Below are 21,432 nucleotides of genomic sequence, written 5' to 3'. Positions count from 1 at the left end.
CAGATTTTGTTTTTCTCCGAGTCAAATCAAGTAAAAGGAGGGAGCAAAAATCAGCTTTTGCAAGAATCGAAGCCAAAACAACGAACAAAAGGTCCCTGATTGGAACAAAACAGATGCTTACCTGCACTTATAAAAATAAAGGTGCAACTTAAACAGTGGCTAGTTAAAGACCCACTCCAATGGAAATCATGTCTTTGGTGTTTTTAACATGTTCTTGCAGTATTTTTCTTATAATAGAGAGCATGTATGAAATATTTTATGATTAAATTTGCATTTCTGAGTATTTCTTTGTTCAAATCACGTTGAATGAGGTGCAGATGAAAAGAGGATGTTTGAAAAAACTTGGACTTATGACACAGATATTGCTGTGTGCGGGCTAAAGTTTCGCTTTTTCTGCTCCAATTCTAAATCCTCCACTTGCAGACAAATAGATCCAAGTACGTTTTCATTTCCCTTGTCTGAGCTGGCATCTGGCTCTGAACTGTGTGGTTGGATACCGTCGATATTGGTCACTGTTTTTTTTTATAAAATTGATCTTGAGAAGATCACCACCACCTGGTCAAGAGGGTCAGTCTCAAGGAGAGAACAATCTGACTGCAGACAACAATTACACAACTTTAAGCAGAAGCAGAAGTTTTTGGTTTTTTTTGTTTTCTCGTCTGTAGCCACATCCCTCTCTGTACTCTTGCTCAGGGCAGCATTTCTGAGTCTGTGTCCAAATTCACTCACTACTCCCTAACCTTTCGACAGCCTCGTTTCCACTGAGCAGCCTGAGGAGGAGGAGGAGGAGGAGGAGTACTGGACGGTCCGATTAATTCTATATTATGTTATATATCTATATTCTATTCTAGTGCCCTGGATTTTAGTGCAGTTCGGACACATGCTCAAGTACGTTTTTTTAACTCCAAATATGACATCACCTATTTGCTGAAGTAAAAATCTAATAAATATGAACATTTGACAAAGACTTATTTGCAAAAAGTAGTACTACTGAAGGTATTTTATAAAGTATTCTTGAATATAGGTTTAAGTTTACAGTATTTAAGCATAGTCCCTTTATTTGTTTTAGTAGAGACTAAGTATACTTGTCGTACACTTAAATAAACTACTTTTTGTCTGTGTTCTGATGTAAAAAACTTGAATAATATATAAAATATGCATTTCAATATTTTTTCCTGATGACAAATCACTCAAATGCAATGCATTGTGGTCTGGATTTGACAATCTAAACAGCATCAGTGCTCACTTTTTTTTTTTGCAGAGCCTTCTGGGAAATTTCCAGGGCACTGAAATGCTGAAGTATAGATTCTGACAAAATGACAAACACACTATAAAATGTGCTAAGTAGCAGAAAGTGAAGGAAGTAGGACCCAGCCTAGAGGAATACAGATGTTTTAGAGGTTTCCCATAATGCAACTGTCACAAGAATGCATTAGAGAATTCAAAAATAAGATGGTAGACCACTATAGAATAGCCTTGAGTTAATATTGGCTTATGTTGGTACATTAGAAGTTTGTTGGTAAAAATTTCCATTTTCGCTCTGCGTTTGTACGACTGTAGAAAGAAAGAAAGTAGAAAGAAACCTCCAGCAGAAGCAGACCAAAGATCAAATGTGCTTTGTTGGTGTGTAACAAATCCAGTTTATTGTATTTTTCTAGGTGCAGGTCCTTTTTGCAATATAACGGAATTTAAAATGTCAATGCTGACAATATTACTTTAAAGAAAAAGCAGAATATTGACGCCGCATAGAAGCAGCTTTTCAATTATAATCCTCTCCAGCCAAATGCAGCTAACAGAATTAGATTTTTGCTGTTTTGACTGAACAATTTCCCTTTTCCAGATACATTGGAGATGTTTGGATACAACACCCAGCATTATGCCGGATAAAATCATTACAGGAGTGATTATTCCAGCTATTTTCACAGCAGCATTATCATTATGACAGCCACAAGCTACCAACCCAGTATTTTAGACTAATGTTTGAGGTAATTTGGTTGGCAGCTTAAGCATTTACATTAAAATGAAGGAAAAGTGGCTTTGGAATAAACAAATGAAGCACCGTGACAATAAAATGGACACAATTTCTGCTGGAATTTGTACGATTTAGAAATAAATTACTATTAAGTTATGGTTTCTGATGGGGAGCCTCAAGAGGTAAAACAATACATTTTTCATGAACCTTTTTAGAGTTTTGTTAAGCACTAATACAAACTATTTGATCCCTTAATATAAAAGCAATGGTGCTTTTACCACAGTGCATTCCATTCGCTTTTATTTTCAAAAGCAGAATATTGAGTTTCCTCCTTGACAGAGAGGCACCAGCTCCCTGTGAGAGGCAGAACAAAAGCCTTTTATTTGGTTGCATGTTGGCTGAATCTCCAAAAATTTTAATGAGATTGGCTTTAATTTGTCCTCAAAACAAAATAGATTCTTGCACTTCACTGAAGGAGAGGCTATTTCTACACTAAATGTTGCATCCGTTTGTATCCATGAACGGCTACGCTAAAGAGACAGATACTTGAACTAAGAAAATAGAAATTTGGAGCTAACACCCTTTTTGTCTTCCGGCTGCTCCCTTTAGAGGTTGCCACCGTGAATCATCCGCCTCCATCTAATCCTCTCCTCTGCATCCTCCTCACTCACACCAACCACCCTTATGTCCTCCCTCACCACATCCATGAACCCCCTCTTTGGTCTTCCTCCAGGCCTTCTCCTTGGCAGCCCCAGCATCAGCATCCTTTTCCCAACATAATCACTGTCCCTCTTCTCAATCTGTCTTCCCTGCGTTTATCTCCAAAGCATCTAAAACGAGCTGCTCCTCTGACGTATTCACTCCTGATCTCATCCGTCCTCGTCACTCCCAACAAAAACCTCAACATCTTCAGCTCTGCCTCATGTCTGTATTCCAGAGCCACAGCTCCTCTCTGGGTACTCCAGTGTAGGCTTTCTCTAAATTGAGCTTCCATTTAATAAAAAACCTTGCAATGCTTTTAGATCTTACTGGGTCTCATAAATCTATTCTTCTTTGTTGGATGACGGAATTTGTAATGAACTTTTTCTTTTTTTTAAATTAAATTTTAGGTTTATATCATACTTTTAATGTTTAATTTCATAATAATTATTATTTTTACTTCAATTTTTTTGCAGTTGCTTTCCCATAAAATTGCCTTTCACTTCACATTGGTGACTCTTCTCTGTTTATTGTGCTGCTAGACCTGGGTCTGCTGGTGTTGAAGCACTGACCCGTGGAGGTTTGTTTATTACTGTCATACCATTTTTGGAAACGTTGATTACTCAGCTGAGTTTGTCAACATTTGTGTACCATTTTGCCTTTGCAGTACTGTAAGAAATATGCAAAAAAAAAAAACAAAGTCATAGCCCTTTCAAATGAGAGGGAAGCAAAACTACCACAACAATTACAGAACATTTCCAGGGTCAGCAGTGGAAGTTAACCAAATCCTGGTGTTGCCATGGATACCGTATTCACCCAGTCACCTATGGGTAGTAGTTGACCCCCTCATTTTGATAAGAGCTGGCTCTAACGTTTGTGACATTATGGCTGTACAGAACAGTTGAAATTGTTACTTCTGCTAAAGGTATACATTATTTTGATGCACCCATTATAGTGTTATTATATCATGGTTACGGTGAATACTACAGTCTGATTGGCTGCTGGGTGTGGATTAAAAAGTGATACTGGACAGCTACAGGAGGTCACATAGTCTGAATGTTCTACATTAATGCAGCAGATACTGGAAACAGGTGGACATACGTTACTCCACCATTTATCACAACAGCAAGACGGTAGAAAACATCTTTGTGATGGACATGCTGATATCTCTATCTCATGTAATTTTAAATTGTTCGTCGTCTGTCTTTCTGTCATGCTTTCCTTGTTGCTTGATAAAAAAGTAAACGCACTTTTCCTAAAACTTGTTACTGGAGGTGGTCGCTTGAACTCTAGTTTCCGAGCCCGTAGCATATGTCCTCCATACGTGGGTCTTGGTGTCATGGTAACCCATCAAAGGCTCCCTCCCATTCAAGTGATTTCCTTTTTTTTTAAGTTAGTAATTATTGGGTTGAAAATGCTTTCATTCAGAGAAACAAGAACATCTTGAGCTTTAAAGAAAAAAAAATCAGTTTGAACTGTAACAAAAGAGCTGAAACGCGAGGACTCTAAAGCATCTGACAGGGGAGACCTGACTTTTCAATGCAACTTCACTTCATATTTTATAGTTTGGTAAGAAAATCAATGTAATAAAGCAAATTGCTCTCCTAATTTTTGCCAAACAAAAAATCTATTGTCATATCCAACCTTGATTAAAATCTCCACTGAGTGATGTCTGCTGAGTCTATACTCTTGAATACATTCTCTTCTGTCCTTCCTGATCCTCAGCTCTCTGCAGCATCTTCTTTAAACTTTGATTACCGATTAGCATAGTTGTGTTAACACTACTCTGTGCCTCCTTTCAAACGTTATTTTAACACACAATATCAACAGTGTCATTCCAAGGCAGCAGCTTTATTCTCTTTTAAATTATATTTTTATACATGAAACCTTAGTCACACCTAATTATACCAAAATGTCTGTTCTTTCTCTTTTTCCTTGATCCATCCTTCTTCATCTCTGCCTTAAAATTAAACCAGTCACTCACTCTCGACACCATGGAGCAGATTTACATAAGTGACTGTTCAGGGAGCAAATTTCTAAAGTCGGGGTGTGCATGAGTTACTAACTCCTGGAGCAGAACCATGTATTTAAATAGACAATCTATTCAGGTTCGCTGTGGAAAGATCTGCTTGAGCTCCAGCAGAAATCTGGTCATTTTCTGATCACACACATGAGACTGACAGCATGTCATCAGCATGTTTGCTAGATCTCTCTTCTTGCATTTCTGCAGCGACAGCAGCATGAGAAGCAATCAAAGGCCAAACGCGTCTTTTTTTTATTATTTTATGTATAAATATGCCATAGAACTGTACATATCTGCAAACTAAAATGCTGCTTCAGCCGACTCACTTTAGAGAAACCAACTCGTTAACACTCTTCAGAAGTTAAAACACAAACGAACAAACGCTTTCCTCTTCAAAAAGGATTTAAAGATAGCTTGGTTTCTTAGGTAATCTTTTTTTTTTTTTTTTTGCTCTTCACACCAATCTTCTTTTTCCATCTTAAAGGAAAAACAATTTACATTTCCTTTTATAAACAGAGGTGTTAAGAGAACTTGGAACCTGGAATCAAACCGCACGAAAGCATTCAAATGAAAGTGTCAAGTTGAGTTATAGACTTTTTTTAGAGACTTTTTGTCTCCCCCTCTTGAAGAGAAGACAATAAGTCCAGATTCCATCTCTTAACTTCAAGACGAAATCTCCCAGAGGAATTAGAATCTTCGTTGGCATTTAAATGAAGAGAAAGGAGTGTGTGTTGAAAAAAATAAAACACTCAAAAAATTAGTGGAAAAGATTTTTGGTAAAAAAAAAAAAAAATTGACATTTTCATTACATTTGTCTATTATGTCCTGTTTTTTTTTCAATCCATGTAAAATCTTTGATTTAGAGGGGTTTTGATTTAAAAAAAAAACATTTCCCTAAAAATTTCTTCACAAATTATTGTTGTTGTTTTCACTTCTTCCTGTCTAGCAACACATTTTCATCTAACTTGAGTTTGGCTTCTAATTAAGATTAAAAAGGTTTAATTTTTTTTTTTATTTTAAATATATCTTTATCTGTAGAGATTTACATTTACAGGCTTGCTCTAACCTCTGTCATTTAAACTTAACTTTTGAAAAAACATTTATTTAAAGAATCCTCTAAAAGTCAAACAATACTTTTGATTTTGACACAGACTTTGTTAATCATGTTTTTGTTTTTTTACAATACGTAGACAGAAAGTAAGCTTTTACTTTTCTCTTGTGCTAGTCATTATCTCATATTTTAGCGAGTCTGTTTTAACCTCTAAAATAAAGATATAGAGATTATTTATCCTTTCTCCTTCCTTTTTTTTTGCTTACTTTTACTTGAAAATATTGATTTTTATGTTCTTGTGAGAACACTTGAGATTCGTTTTGCTGCCATACCCATAAATTTTTAAAACAAAAAGACAGAAAAATTAACTACAAGGCAATATTATAAATAAACTAAAGGTTGTCGTGCTGCCCTACTGTTGCTGAGAGACTGTGGAAAACATCTCTTTGATAAATTGGTTGAATTTATCTTCCTTTTTATCTTTTATAAACAACAGTAACATATGTGGTGTGAAGGGTCAGTTTCAACCAGCGTACATTCTCCTCAAGAAAAAAATAATTGTTCTTTTTCTTTTAGCTGTGAGACTAAAACTACAAAAATAAGAGAAGTTGTAAAATGCAAACACAACTATCTCCTGCTCATAGGCTGGCTAAAGTTAGTGACATTCATTGTGTCCGGGTTACTTATTTGCAGGAAGAAAATGTTTCCTGATCACTGAGCTTTTTGTTGAGTAGATATAAATATCACACTGTGAAGTTGTTTTCAAGAATAAAAACTGTTGATAAATCCCAGACACGTGTCTCGATGTTTCTGCTATCATCATGAATCCATCCATCCACCCCGTTTATACTAACATTATCCTGAGTAGGTCAGCGTATCTTGTTGCAATCTAACCCAATAATCACAGGGCGAAGGCAGGGTTCCCCCCTGACAGGCCCGGCTCTACCTATCAAGGCCATGTCTGGACGTCTGTGATTCCTGTTGTGATTCCAGGGATCAGTTTAACCCCCCCATCCAAACCACTGACCTCCTCGTCAGTTTCATCAGATGAGTCTGTGCTCTGAAAGACAACCCTCCATTGTCTTCCTCCTCGGGGAACTGGCTCACCCACATAGCCTTGCTGCTCCGTTTTCTTCTTTATTCTCACTGAAAATAGATTCCAACCCTGGCTTAACCTAGCTGTTTTGATAGCTGTAGGTTGGAGATGAGATCAATTGCTAGCTCTATTTTGAATTCTCAAATAGATGAATGAATTTGGCCCGGCTTTGATGGTTGTGTTTTTGTACAGACACACTGGAAAACAGGGCAAAATTAGAATCCCCCAAAGCTCACGTCATTGAGAGGAGAGCTGGTCATCTTTGTGTGTGATTCAGGTTGATCAAGGTCCCACGAACACACTTGGAATCCCACTTCTGACACCAAGATTGTGGTGGAAACTTGTTAGATCCGATGGAATTAAGAAACGTTTGTCAAGCCTTTTTTAAGGGTATTTATTCAACACAAAAGGTGTGAGGAGAAGAGTCTGCAGATTCTCAGAGTCTCCATCACCTTTTATACAGTAACACAAACAAAGATAGGGGCGTAGGGTTTCATATCTAATAATGGACAAGATGTTCTAACGTAATTAAAAGTTCTAACATCATGATAGAACACCCTGCCAACAAACAAACAAATCTTTTGACTTCTGTGTACAAAGGTCACTTGGTAAATGTCATGGATGAAAACTAAGGAGGAAATGTATAAATTCCATCACAAGTGTTCAGCTAAGTGCACGCTGTGTACACACTGGGTATTTGTATGTACCATTTACTCCATGGTGTTCACTAGAGATGGGTATTGATAAGATTTTAGCAGTGTTGGGCATCTCACTTCAAAAAAGTAATTAGTTATAGTTACTAGTTACTTCTCCCAAAAAGTAATTGAGTTAGTAACTGAATTACTGCATCTTCAAAGTTATTAGTTACTTGGCAAAGTAACTTGTTTTAAATTTATCTTTAAATATGGTAATATTTTGTATTTTTTCCTGCGTTACAAATAAAAAATAATAATTTACATTCAATAATAGATGATAACTGACAATAGTATACTGGTATAGTTTTCCAATGGAGTCATATTGTCTAAGTTTAGGATACACATGAGAGAGGGTTTAGGGAAAGAATTTTCAATATTTATTTGTCAGAATTATCACACAAAACACTACAACAAGTGGTATATAAAAAATGTAACTTCACACAAAAAAGGTAAACGTTTCAACTATTAACATACTTTAAGTATCTTACCTACAACTATAATTAAACAAAATGGCTTAAAAAACTGAAAGTGCAAAACAATAAACAATTATAAATAACTGTCAAGTAACAAAATCTCTGCTGTCTTTATTTATATCACACCACAGCTGGTTGATAATTTTCATAGCCTAAAGACATTAACCCATGTTCCTGCTAAGAAGAACTGCTCTCTCAAAACCCCGCCCACCCGCTCTGTCGGCCCACTGTATTGATCTGTGTGCACGCGTGTGCATCTCTGTTTGTGTGTGTTTGTGCGCACGCGCTCGCAGGTGTCTGTGTGTGGGTAAATTAATAAACTACAATTATTAACCCATATTTCTGCTAAGAGGAGCAGCTCTCTGCATCTCTTTTTTCTCTCCCAAAATCCCGCAGCCCCGCCCACTCGCTCCGGAGTCTGCTCACTGCGTTGATCTGTGTGCGCTCGTGTCTGTCTGTGTTGTGTGTGTTTTATAAATATTACCCCGTTTCTGCTAAGATGAGCTGCTCTCTGTCTCTCTGTTCTCTCTGCTTTCGCGTCCTGTGTAAATGGGGCGTTACACAAGCAACTTTCGGGTGCGAACCGCCCAGCTCCAGCAAGATCATCAAACTTTAAAGTAACGCGCCGCGATTTACACGAAGTAACTATAACGGCGTTACAGCGAGGATGAAAGTAATTAGTTAGATTACTAAATTACTTGATTTATAACGCCATTAGTAACGCCGTTATACTTAAACGGCGTTCCCAACACTGGATTTTAGCAATACTACTAGCATACACACTGTTGAAACTACAGCAGTGCTAGACATTTCACTTGGACGGTCAATCGCTGCTCATCTCTCCACGAGAATCTGGTGTATTTTAGTGCAGTACTTGGACAAGTTAGTGCTGTTGCTGTGCTTACAAGACGCGTTTTTGTTACATCTGAGACCGCATTTTTTTAAGCCCAAGAAAGTAGTCCGTGCGCTGTTGTCACGCCACTACACTGGCACTGATAAGCGCTTCCAAAAGGGCTGAAATGTATCCGCCTGGTAAAACTTTATGACGTGGAACGGGTGCGAAATGTTACAAGTTTCTGTACCGTATCCTTCGTGTTCACGCTGGACAAGCAGGGAGGGGGTTCTTTTACTTTATTTAGCTGTTTACTAACGCATGTCTCCCACCTATGTTGGTGCAAATCTTGCAATTTGCACACGAATCATTCACTTTATTGCTAGCATCTTTGCAACAGCAAGCAAGTACTACTATTGCCTGGGCTCAACAAGTCCTGTCCTCCTCCGACCACCAGAGGGAACCTTCTCCAGATTACTGACTACATCTGTTCACTTCCTTATCCTATTTCCCATCATGCATCTGTCGCAACTCCTACCTGTCGCTGCATTTTCCGTATGCGGAAGCAAATCGGTTGCACCGCTCTCCCGAAAGGCGCGAACCAAACGTCACTTCCGCTAAAGCATTTTCCGGTCTTCGGACGGTAACAACAATAATAACCTCGTAGGATGTTAATATAGCACTTAAATTGTTTATCATAGTGAAAACATTCACTTATTGTTGAAAAAATGAAAGGAAAAAGACACGTTGAGGATCAGGACCTTACGATCTTGCAGTGACTACAAATGTTTTCTTCTTCTGCTATTTTACATGACAGCAGTTTACTCCCTAAGCTAAGAGGATACAGCGCCACTCAACTCACTTTATTTTCTCTTCGAACTCTAATCCAGTCAGGAGAAGCTCTTGGTTGTTGAGAAAAACATAAATTCTTGTGATCAAGGAGTTTTACTGTTTGGAAATGACTCAGTGGTATAGTGGGTGAAAAGCGGAAGTGACGTAGTTCGCGCATGCGTGGTGAGCGGTGCAACCGTTTTGCTTTCGCATACCAAAAATGCAGTGACACTACCTTCACCAGTTAAACAAACTGTATGTGTGCTGTCCTCTACAGGTTGAATTGGGGTATTACAGTTGAATGTTGTGATTGGTCAAACCTTGTATGTTTCAGAAGTCTCACGTCATGATAACAGTTAGCAATCCAGCCCCCAAGCCCCACCCCTCTGACTGGATTTTCAAATTTTGGCTGTGGGTGGAATCAACCTCCAACTTGAACACTGTTTAAACACTGTTTTAATTTTAATTTTCTTTATATGTGTCCTCCATCGTGAGAAAAATACCACAAGTTAAAAATACAAAAAACACTTATTTCTGTTGGAGTCCTTAAAACCAAATCATAGACTCTGTTACAGCATTGAACTGAATCATGAGGAAAATGAATCACTGCATTCCTACTGCACTTTATGCCAACTGAAAGGTTTTTCTCTCATTGTTCTTTGCTTATTAGCAAATTAAAAAAAAAAGATTTTTCAGTTTTTTGTCATTTTTTAATACAGAAATTGAATTTTGAACCGAAACAAAACCATGAACCAAAAGTCAAAGTTTGAACCAAATCGTGGGGAAATTGAATTGTTGCATTAAAACAGATCAATCTGACCCTAAAACAAAAAGAAAGCAAGATGTTTTGCATAAAAAAATGTTTTCTTTCTTTTAGTAAATCTTTCTTATTTGTCCCTCTAATTTGAGAACAAGGACTCCTCGGTAATGGAAGTGTCTTACAAATATATTGATATATACTTCAATGTGTTGTAAGTTTGGGGCTCCTGCTGTTTTAAGCAGCATTTTATTACACCTTGTTCCTAGTTCTACGAGCTCAGTATTTCTCTGCTGTGTTTACTCAGATGCTCCCTCTGTGAGTCTCTCCAGGTCTTTTAATCTCCTCTCATCTTCAGGGGAACACAACGTTCTCAAGAACAAAGACATTTTGAAAACCAGCATGTGTGCATAACCTTTTTGTGTCTCAAAACTTCACATGAAAATTTCCTAGTAGAAATGTGTTTTTTGGGATTTATTTATTGTTTCCCCTGCAAAGCCAGACGGCCCACCAGCCCAGCCTGATTTTGAATTTCTTGTGGGCAAATATCAAGAATTTCCCTCCTCAAATATTACCTCAACCCACTGCAGAGCTGGAAAAATAATTAGAATTTTGCCATTCTTTTGCAAAAACCAATTAGTTTTTGTTTTTGCACAGCAAATGCTATGCTTGTTTTTGGCATTTACTGGATCTGGAGTACAGACCTTTCATTTTTGGACCCTTTTATTTCCAAAATTGAAGTCAATTTTGAGATGATTATCGCTTTTATGTGAGTTTCCCAAAAACAAGAGGATCCAATTTTCCCTTTCAGTCTTCAGAAGACTGCAGAAAGCTGCAAGAACTAAAAACTTTTTTTAAATTACATCATTTTTTTCCCTCAACCTTCAAGAACCCCTAATAGGTTTGAGATGTTTTATGATCATACATAAATCTTTTTACAATGTTTGTCAATTATTTTGTTGGAAGACAGTGAGTAGGTGTGTATTTTCCAAATAATTTAATATTAGAAACTTTGACAAATGAGGAGAGAAGCTGTTAGGAAAGAGAAATATTTATTCTAAAGTAGAAAAGGAAAGTGTTTGATTTGCTAATTTAATTCTACAAGGACAATTTATTAGAGAATTAAAAGGCAAACTTCATTAAAGTCAGTAAATGTTCACAAAGCTGCAGCTAAAAGGATGTTCCCTTTGATGCAAATGAACTTTTTTCTTATAATGGTGCTTTCTTTGAAGCGGTATGTGTGCGGATGTGCACAAACACATTAAAAAAATGAACAAAAACAGAAAATGACTCCAATAATTTGTTCAAAACGTCTTTTTTGCTTCAAAATATATCTCCTAATGAGATAAATTACAGAAGATTTTTTTGTTTATATGTCTTCAAAGGTGTGCTGAATTATTATTTTGTTTCATATTTTAGAAAAATGTAAATCATGTTGGAGTGACTATATTTATGGAACCCCTGTTAAGGTCTGCCTAATTTAAGGTCACCCGTGATGCTGAACATGACTTTGATGTCCCTGTTTTAGAGACATCATTAAAATGAAGAAATTCATGTCTTTTTTTGATTTAAGAAAGTGTTCCATTTATTATTTAAAAATATTGCTTTCTAAAAAGCAACTTCTATTACTTTGATGTTAACTTTCCTGTGTTGGAGTTTAGAATTTTAACCACATTTGGGTTACCTGACAAGGATTAAATGATAAATGATCCATTCAATCCGTGACCCCGAAAAGGACACGGCGAATAAAGAAAATTGATGAATGACCCTCTCAATTAAAGTGATACATTTGACAGCTAAAAACTTTAAAATGTGTAGAAATATTGGAAGATATTTAAAGGTAAGCTTCCTCTGTTCATGAATGCAAATGTTTCAGGTCGGCGAGCGAAGAAACAAGCTGTCTACCTTGGTGGGGTTCCCATTAACGGGTCTCGACATGGCGCCACATGTGGTGAAGAGAAGTCAGAGCATGAAGAACCTTCACCAGGGCTCATCTCAGACCAACCGGAGGCCGTCCTCAGGCCAGCACCAGCGCTCCGACATGATCCTTCCCCGTGATTACCTCTACGATCTGTACGCCGTCTGCAACCATCACGGAGGAATGCATGGAGGACACTACACCGGTAAGGAGCTGCAGATCAGAGAATAAAAATGAGAAAAGAATCAACTTTTCTCAGCTATTATTATTCTATAAAAGTGTAAAAGTTGTTTTTTTCTTTTGCAGCTATTAGACCTGAAATAGAAAAAAGTCGGCTACTTCTGAGATACTTTTACTTCATTAGAAACTAAGGATTTTCTCTAAGGAAGTGAATTTACTGCAGTTAAAAATACACTTTTGTGCTTTGGACAAAGAAACAGTTAAACAACGTCAGTGTAAAAACTTTTTTGGCAAATAAAAAAACATATTTGGAAGCACAGCTTTTTCTCCCAGAGGACACGCAGTCGGTAATTGCCTTCCGTCGCCAGGCAGAAAGTGACACTGCCGCATGTTGAGATGTTTCACAAAGCGCTCTGAAACTCATTTGGTTAATTAGAGCAACGATTTCATGCTACAGAACAGTAGCACCGGGAGACAGGAGATCATCCACATCTTTGTTGATGTTCATTTAGTATTCAAGGAACATCACAGTAATTACTTTGAAATATGCACAGAACTGTGGAAGTTTTTGAGCCCTCATTTCCACGAACTCACCTTAGTGTGTTCATAAAGCAACATGTTCTAATCAAGGTCGCTTTCAAGGTGTTTTTGTAACTGAAAACACAGGAGAGAACATCAAACATGAAGTAGGAGGACTGTTATATTTGAATTTGTTGCAATTTTGTGCTGTTATGGTGATGATGCTGTATAACAGGCATTGTGCCGAAACGCTTCTGATGCTGCCATGTACACGGAGCAGCATGTGTTTTTTTTTTTTGTCTTTTTTTGGATGGAGCGATGACTTCTTCCAACAGGAAAGAACCTCCAGCAGAAGCAGATCCTGCACGGTCGGCCATCTGCCAAGCCGATGGCGTCACAGAGGACAGGAATGAGATAAACAAATGCAAAAAAATGCTGGAGCGCTTTTTATGAGGCGAGGAGGAAAAACTGAACTTGGAATTTCAATTATATAAACTTGACAGCACTGAGGGGAAAAAAGAGAATAAAGTTGGCAGTTGAAAATAAACTAGTATTTATGTAAGACCAAAACTCAGAGGTTATTTTATTGTTATTAATGGTCCCATGTTATCTTGCGCTTATTTCTAATTTGTATAATTTTGACAAAATATATATTTTATGGAGAGTGAAATAATAAAGGTTATTTAAGGTTTAAGTTAATTTATTCTGAAATAATATTCCTGTGTTTTTATTATTCATAATTACATTAAAAAGTTTTAAACTTCTTAAAATTGGCATTTTGCTAGCTTTCTGGACTATTTTGGCATTTACTATGATTGTTTTAGGCTATTTTGGAGTTTAGCTAATATTTCAGCTACATGCTAGCTGTTTTGGCTAACCTAAGTTTTTTTTTTGTTTTTTGTTTTTTTTTTGGTTTTTGAAGCTAATTAGGCATTTAGCTAATATTTTAGCTGGCTGTCAGTGTCAGCCTTTTTTTTTATTTTCGTTTTCTTAGCTATTAATTTCGGCATCTTCAGTTAACAGCACTAATGTCTTCAGTGACTAAATTCAGCTTACAGCATTCTCACCATTATAACAGTTAATGCTATATATCTAGCTCATAATTATGTTAAAAAGTTGCGGTTTTAAAGTTTTAAAATTTTGTTTTAGTGTGTTCAATAAATGTTCGGCCCCCAACCTGTGGTGTGTTTTGGATTTTGGCCTCTTGTGTGATTTGAGTTCGACACCCCTGGGTTAAACAACGGAAGATGAATTACAGAAAACCTGAAGTCCCATCAGCTTTACAAAAGTCTTCTCAGCGTTTGACCCATCCTCTAGGAGAGAAGTGAGCTGCCAAGCAGGAATGTTTTGGGTTCCAGAGTCTTTGGTATGACATGATTGAGGATTTGAACCCACGACCTCCTGGTTTTAGAGCAAACTCTCTGGCACTAGGCCACTGAGTGGAGTAAAACTACTTAAAAAAGGAAAAAAAAAAAAAAACATGTACAGAATTATTTTGTTGGAGAAATATGACAAAATATCAACTTTCTTGTTTGTTCCCTTTGAGGTGTTTCATAAATTATTTTTTCATAAAACAGCCTATAAATTACATTTTTGTCTCTCCTTGGAGTTTGATTTTCAGGTAGTTGACATTTATATCGAAGTAGTGGAACAAATACGTAAAAAAATGCATTTTTTATTCATTCTTTTATTTCTACTTATGTGTATGATTTCAGTAAAAAAATAGATAAGTCAAATTTTCCTGACAAATGTGAAGGTAAATTAGCTTTTTTACACTATTTTTGATGCAGGCCTTGAGGACCGCAGTGTCTGCATGATTTCCAGATATCCAAGAAAAATACTCATGACTGATTACCTGGTTCAGGTGTGTCCAGCAAATTAGAACATCCCAGAGCAGGTTATGTTGGAAAACATGCAGGATTGCGGCCCTGTGAGTGAGCTATATTTTAAGGCATAAACTTACAAGATTAAACTAAAAAAGCTTAAATTGCTAAAACATAAAAAGCTCATTTACTGGGAAATCCTCATCAGCACTGTGGCTCCTTTGCAGAAGATGAATGACTTTAAGATCGCAGCCTTTGTTTCCCTTAAGATTGGAGCTGAAAGGTAACTGATGAGGTGAACGAGGTAATTACATGTTTGCATGCAGTTAAATAACTTTACTCTTATTTTTGCATTATACCAAGCAAACATTGCATCCATTTACTAATTTCCTAAACATTTAAAACTGCTGGAAAAAGTATAAAAAATTTCTGCATAAAGCTATTAAAACTAGTTGAGTGACCGTGACAACCTGAAAGGTTCGAGATATGCTGCCTTTGTGTACCTTTTAAATGGGAAATTGACATTACTGCGAGTACTCACTGAGTTTGAATTATGTTATCTCTCTCCTTTGACCCCGCCGTCGTCTTTTGTTGCAGCGTACTGCAGGAACTCGGTGGACGGCTTGTGGTACAGTTATGATGACAGCAGTGTGGACCAGGTACCCGAGGAGGAAGTTTGCACCAAGGGAGCCTATATACTTTTCTACCAGAGGCGTAACGTCATTCCACCGTGGTCGGCAAACGGCTCCGTCAGAGGTATGTTCCCATGACTGATCAGTGTGTGGAGACGCATAAACCCTGACAATGACGGATTAATTTGGAAGGCCGTTTGTAAACCTGTGTGGGAGTCGGGGAGGACCCCCTGGGGTGGTTAAGATCTCACTTGTCTGAGAGTTTTCCTGTGTTTTTTTTTTTTTATTAAATATTATTTTTGCAACAAATCTGTAACTCTCTGGAGCTGTTGCCGGTGATCCCTAAATAATACAGATTCTTTGATGAATTCTTCAACATTTACACAATCAAGGTAAGTGAGCTGATTCTGACGCACAAAGAAGTGTCTATTCTGATCGACTGTATTCACACATTACTAGTGTGATGTGATAGCGATGCAAAGCTCTTTTCTATACGATAGAATCTGCTTAATTACGTCAATTGCATAAGCACGTCACTATTGTAAAGTGTTGCAAAGCTGTTTTTTTGAACTTCAGATTCTGCTGGAATTACGTTAAATTGCATAAACAGTTGAAGAATTACAGGAGTTAAAAGAATGTCAACAATGGAGCTAAAAGTCTGGTGTTAGAGTTAAACTCTTTAAGGACCCACTCCAAAGAAAATGTTGGTTTTTGTGTTTTTAACATATTCTTTTGGCATTTTTCTCATAATGGAGACCATATATAAGGAAATTAAAAATAAAATAGCATTTCTGAGTATTTCTTTATTCTAATAGTTGTGAACCAGGAGCAGAACAAAAAAAAAAAAGTTGTTGTTTTGTAAGAACTACAATCGGCAGGCTACAAGCTCCCATTCTAATGCATCCATAAATAGATCGTCTTCATTTTCCTTGTCTGAGCTGGCATTTGGCTCAAAGCTGTTCCGCCACATATCTTTAATTCTGTTCACCAATGTTTTGGCACCACTCATGTTAGGTTGAGGTGGTGAGGGGCTGTAAGCTAGTGGGAGAGTGTGTAAACGAAGGGGAGGACAGGAAGTAAAAGAAAGCTCACCCTATACCTACAGTCTTGCCCGACAACAACTCGGAAATAGGTTTCCGATTAACTACTGCCACTCTGCAGAAACTATGTCCAAGAAAACAACTGTTTTTTTTTTGTTTGTTTTGGGATAAATATCATATTTAAAAAATATATATTTGAAACACTTTTACAAAAGACTAAAAGGATATTAAAGTGGGTCTCTAATATTTCTTCTCCTTTCTTTCACAAGTGAAACCGTCCATACTGGGCTTATTCATCTTTTGCTACATTATGAGAAACAAGGTCTAATCAGAGACGTACCCCTATTTTCCTGAAAGTGCTTCTTCTTGGCCTCCCTGCATCGGTGTATCAGCTGTTTCGTGTCCATGGTTCTGCACTCACGTTAAGTATTGTAAAACCTGCATGAGTGCGAATCAAAGAACATAAAGCAGCTTTACGTCGCAGTTTCTTTGCGAAGAATCTCTTTTAGTTTGTCTTTATTTTCACTTAAATACATTTTTTGTGTACACACCGATGAGGCAACATTGTCTCAGGTTATTTAATGATATATTTAGCGTAACAATTGATCAAATTAGCTTAGAAAATAGTCATATCACCCAGCACTATGTATGCATAACACTGCAAAGCTGCTTTTTCACAGCATCAGTTAACAATGTTGGTTTTATAAGCGTTTCACTACTGTAAAGTGTTACTCAAGATTGTTTTTATTCACTTTAGAATTTGCCAGAATTACTTTAATTGCATAAACAATTAGAGTTACGATTGTCAACACTGGAGCTGGAGCTCTGTTGTTAAAGGGTCAAACAGGGAGAGTTTAGTGTGTGATCCCTGACTTGTGTCTTTATCGTCTCCCTTTATAATTTTATGTCATGCAGCTCACTGGAAACAGTTGTTATGTGAAATGTACAGCAAAAACAAAGTGGACGCCTTGTCATAAAACTGAATGAGAAACTGGCTCAAATCCTTCTGTTGTTTGATGAAGTGAATCCACTCCAGGTTAATACTATTCAAAACTATATGATAGAGTTCAGTTTTAAATGCCACTTGACATTTCCTACACTGGCAATAAAGCTTTCTCCTTTATCACCAGATCTCATCTGAGGATGACTCACTGGAAAGTTCAGATGCTCTCAAAACAGAGTGGCTCTTTACGCTTCATCTCTAGGGATAAAGTCAAATCTTTTATTTTTTTTTTATATATTAAAGATATAAAAACGTGTTTTCACAGAAACATTAAAATGCAGAGTTAATCTCAAATTAAATAACTCCATTATAATAAAAATGTTGACTTCTCATTTATAAACCGAGGCTGTGGAGCTGTCCATTTTAAAAAGTCTTGCTTCTCTTCTTTCACGTTTTTTTTTTTCTTTCAATACTCCTCTAAAAGCCTTTCAGTTTAAAGTTCAGTTCCGGTAGATTTCTATTTTTCCTGTCCTTGCACAGTCTAATAGAAATGTGGACAATTTCTGCACTTTTCTCCGCTTGTTCAGCACATCCCTATAATTTAAAAATTATCCGACAGAAAATCTCTATTCAGTGATCACTGTGTGCACCTTCCAAAAAAGAAAGAAAAGAAGTCTTTTTCCTCTCTGCATGACTTGATATTAAAGCAAGTTTTCATTCTAAACACATAAATCTCTCGTATGGCTTATTTAGGTAAATCCCTGCAGTGACTTTCTTTCACCAGGATATTACAACCTCCAGCAAAGATTAATATCAGCAATACACCCAAACAGCAGTTAAGCTTTGACATTAGTGCACATTGATAGCATTTGTGTGGACGGTAAATAAAGTGCCGGAGACGTTTCGGGCTCAGCGGGAGGAAAACAATCATGGATAAACTTGGTTTGTTCAAATGAATTCACAACCAAACAAAAACTTGAGTCAGTTACCATAGAAACTAGCAAACAAGGTAACGCTGCCTCACTGATTGAAGACAATAGCTGTGTTGCTGGCTTAGCAGCCACCCACAGACTGCTCTTCAGAAAGCAGTTCTAAGCAGACTGCCCAGCTCGTCTGACATTTACCTTTGCTGTCACAGATTAGCTGGAAATGACCCGACGCGACAGAGTCTTGAACTCTCCCCTCCATTTCTTTGGGTTTTGTGACTAAGAACCCAGCAGCTTCAGTAGACTTTGAAATAGTTCCTTTAGGAGATTTGGAAGGATTTCTTCTGGTGTCAGCCGCCGTTTCTTTGTTCTCATAAATATTAGATAAGTCTCCAAACGGAAGAACGGCTGTAACCTACACATACTTTGGCTTCTTCAAAACTACGAAAAAAATGAGTTTGATAACTCTTTAGGAAAACATTCTTTAATGATCTAGTTATAAGGCATCAATAAGCGTTAGTAATGCATTTATAAGACATTTATAAAGCACTTGTTTCATTTTAAACCCTGTATTACACATTTATACCAACATTTATTAGCATATTTAAAGCCTTTAATATATGTTTATAGATATTCTTATTTATATGTCCAATCCTTCTTTACTAGAAGAGCATCTCTCCTCCAAAAATCTAGATGCATTAAATTGAGCATAACAATAAGGGCAATATGAACCATCTTGGTGAAAATAATAAGATAAACCATGCAAATGTACTGCAAGTGTCAAGAGGAAAATGTTTTCTTTGCCTGAAAATACGAGAGGGCTCTCACGAGAAAAGGCTTCTCCGAGGGGAAATTAGATTTTACAAATTCTAACAAAGTGCCTTTTCAAAGGGTTATGTTTACAGGGCACAAGAAAGTGAAAGTCAATAAATAAAAAAGATAAAACTTGTTGGTATTGTCACATAGCTACTCAGACACCATCCACAGGGCTATTCTAATGTTGAATAAAAGATCAAGGCCAGATATGAATTAGCATTCAAAAAATATATACTTCCCTGCTATTGTTCAGAAAGACTCAACTGAGAATGAGAATAAAAAAATATTTGGAAATGGTAACAGCTTCACTGTAGGAACTCAGTTTTTTGACCAAAGGCATCTTCTGACCTTTTCCCAAAATGAGAATTATTCATGTGTTCAAACTGTTCTTGTTTGCTTTGAAAGGTCTTCCTTAACTTCTAAAGGGATATGACCATATAAGTAAAGCCATGGGTTTAAATAACATGTTGTCATTTACAGTATGAAGTTATTTCAGTTAACATCCCATTTTTCACATATCCGTAGACACATTTTTGTCTTTCATTAAAGTGACTGTGAACAATGTTGTGGCAGACGAGGAACTGGAAGGTCTTTCATTTTTCGCATCAGTCCTTCATAAAAGTGAAGCTGTTTTGGCATCAAAAGATTCTGCACGAGTCCAAAGTGTTTATTTGATTTTTAGCATTTTCTGAATTTTGCTACCTCCACACCAGGCAGGTTTTTGTCTGGATTGACTGTGCTTTGATATGATGAAAACGTTGCTGCGATGCCTTTGATCATTTCTAAAACCGTGTTCTGACATTAGAGAAGGTTGAAAACCAGCAATTTACCACTAAACAGCATGTACAAGGAAATTCAATTGTCTCTCACCCTGACCAACCAACATTTATCTTCTTTTTCTGCTCCTAAATGAAACCTATGCCCAGACCCAGTGTGTTTTAATAGCTTAGATTATTGCTGAATTTTGCAGCTGGTTACACCAGTAACGTTAGGTGCCTGTTTTTGTTTTACGAAAAGCAGTGATCAGTTGTATTCTGTTAAAGCAACCTTATCCATCTTGTTGTGCATCTATCATGAAAGCAAGTCTAAACAAATGAGACCAGTCAATAGGAAGGACTTTTTTTCTCTCCTAATGAATCATGAGAGTGAGCCTTAGTAATGGAAAATATATATATTATGGATCTCCTGCCTGCGCGAGTTCTCAAATAAATCTATAAGAAGAGAAGGGATTGGTGGTATTTCAGTCGTTGTGTTGAAAGGAGGCAGAAAAAAAGATTTAATTCAAAGATGACTCATCATCAGAAGAAAAAAATGGCTGTAAGAAAAGAGGTCAGAGCAGGGATATCAAATATGAGAACCGCTGAGGAAGTATGGACCGCAGACGTATTCTACTTAGTCATAAAAGTGGGCTGCCCTTATAAAAGCACCTGCTTTTTTCAGAAACCCTGAGCTTTTATTTCCAAATGTTGTATTAAAAAGTTGAATATTTGGCACCGTTTGTGATGAATCCCCAGACTTTCAAAGTCAAAGCAGATGCATGTTGTTCCCTGCAGCATCAGACCACTAAGATATTCAAAGGTATAGGTGCATAGGGGCCATCATCCTCATGTGTTCTCTGGTGTGGCATAAATTAGGACACTGATCTTCATCATCAACTGAGAAGGAGCTTGTATTTGCTTTTAGCCATACATTTTCACAAAGCAAATATCACACGTCTATTTTCTCAACTCGCAATTTATCCCTGTTAGAGTCGCGGGGATGCTGGAGCCTATCCCGGCAACTGTTGGGTTGTCATGTTGCAGGGCACTCCCACATGCACACCTAGGGATACTTTAGTGTAGGGCTGAGAATCTCAGGGTAACTTACAGTACGATGGGATTCATGATGCATGGATCACTTGCAGCAATCAATAAATGACCTTGGTAATCTATGATATATCACTATTTTGTAAACTAATTTATATTTTTGTTCTCTCCAAAACCTGTTTTCTTTAATAATTTAAAGCATAATAGATAAGTTAATGTCGTTTGCAACAGTAAAATAAAATTATCAATAAATACTTATGTGTCTTTGTAATAGTAATATACAATTTAAGGTAACAAATAAACAAAGTTCCAATAAAAACCAACATGCAGAGAAAATCAAAGAATAATAACAGTGGAAATAAAAGTTCAGAATGTTGTATTTTAATCATTTTTACATTTTA

General features: G+C 36.9%; 1 protein-coding gene across 1 annotated transcript in view; it reads left to right on the top strand.

The window, feature by feature from the left end:
* Positions 1-21,432, top strand: part of usp43a (ubiquitin specific peptidase 43a) — a 147,147-nt gene that overhangs the window by 118,269 nt on the left and 7,446 nt on the right. The window contains exons 13-14 of the mRNA XM_024289726.2: positions 12,306-12,552; positions 15,467-15,625. Coding sequence (XP_024145494.1) covers positions 12,306-12,552; positions 15,467-15,625 — 406 coding nt within the window. The remainder of the gene's footprint in view (positions 1-12,305; positions 12,553-15,466; positions 15,626-21,432) is intronic.

This window comes from Oryzias melastigma, linkage group LG1 (genome assembly GCF_002922805.2).
Source record: "Oryzias melastigma strain HK-1 linkage group LG1, ASM292280v2, whole genome shotgun sequence".
NCBI lineage: Eukaryota > Metazoa > Chordata > Actinopteri > Beloniformes > Adrianichthyidae > Oryzias > Oryzias melastigma.
Note: the sequence above shows the minus strand (reverse complement) of the source record. Positions and strands in the feature narration are given on the sequence as shown.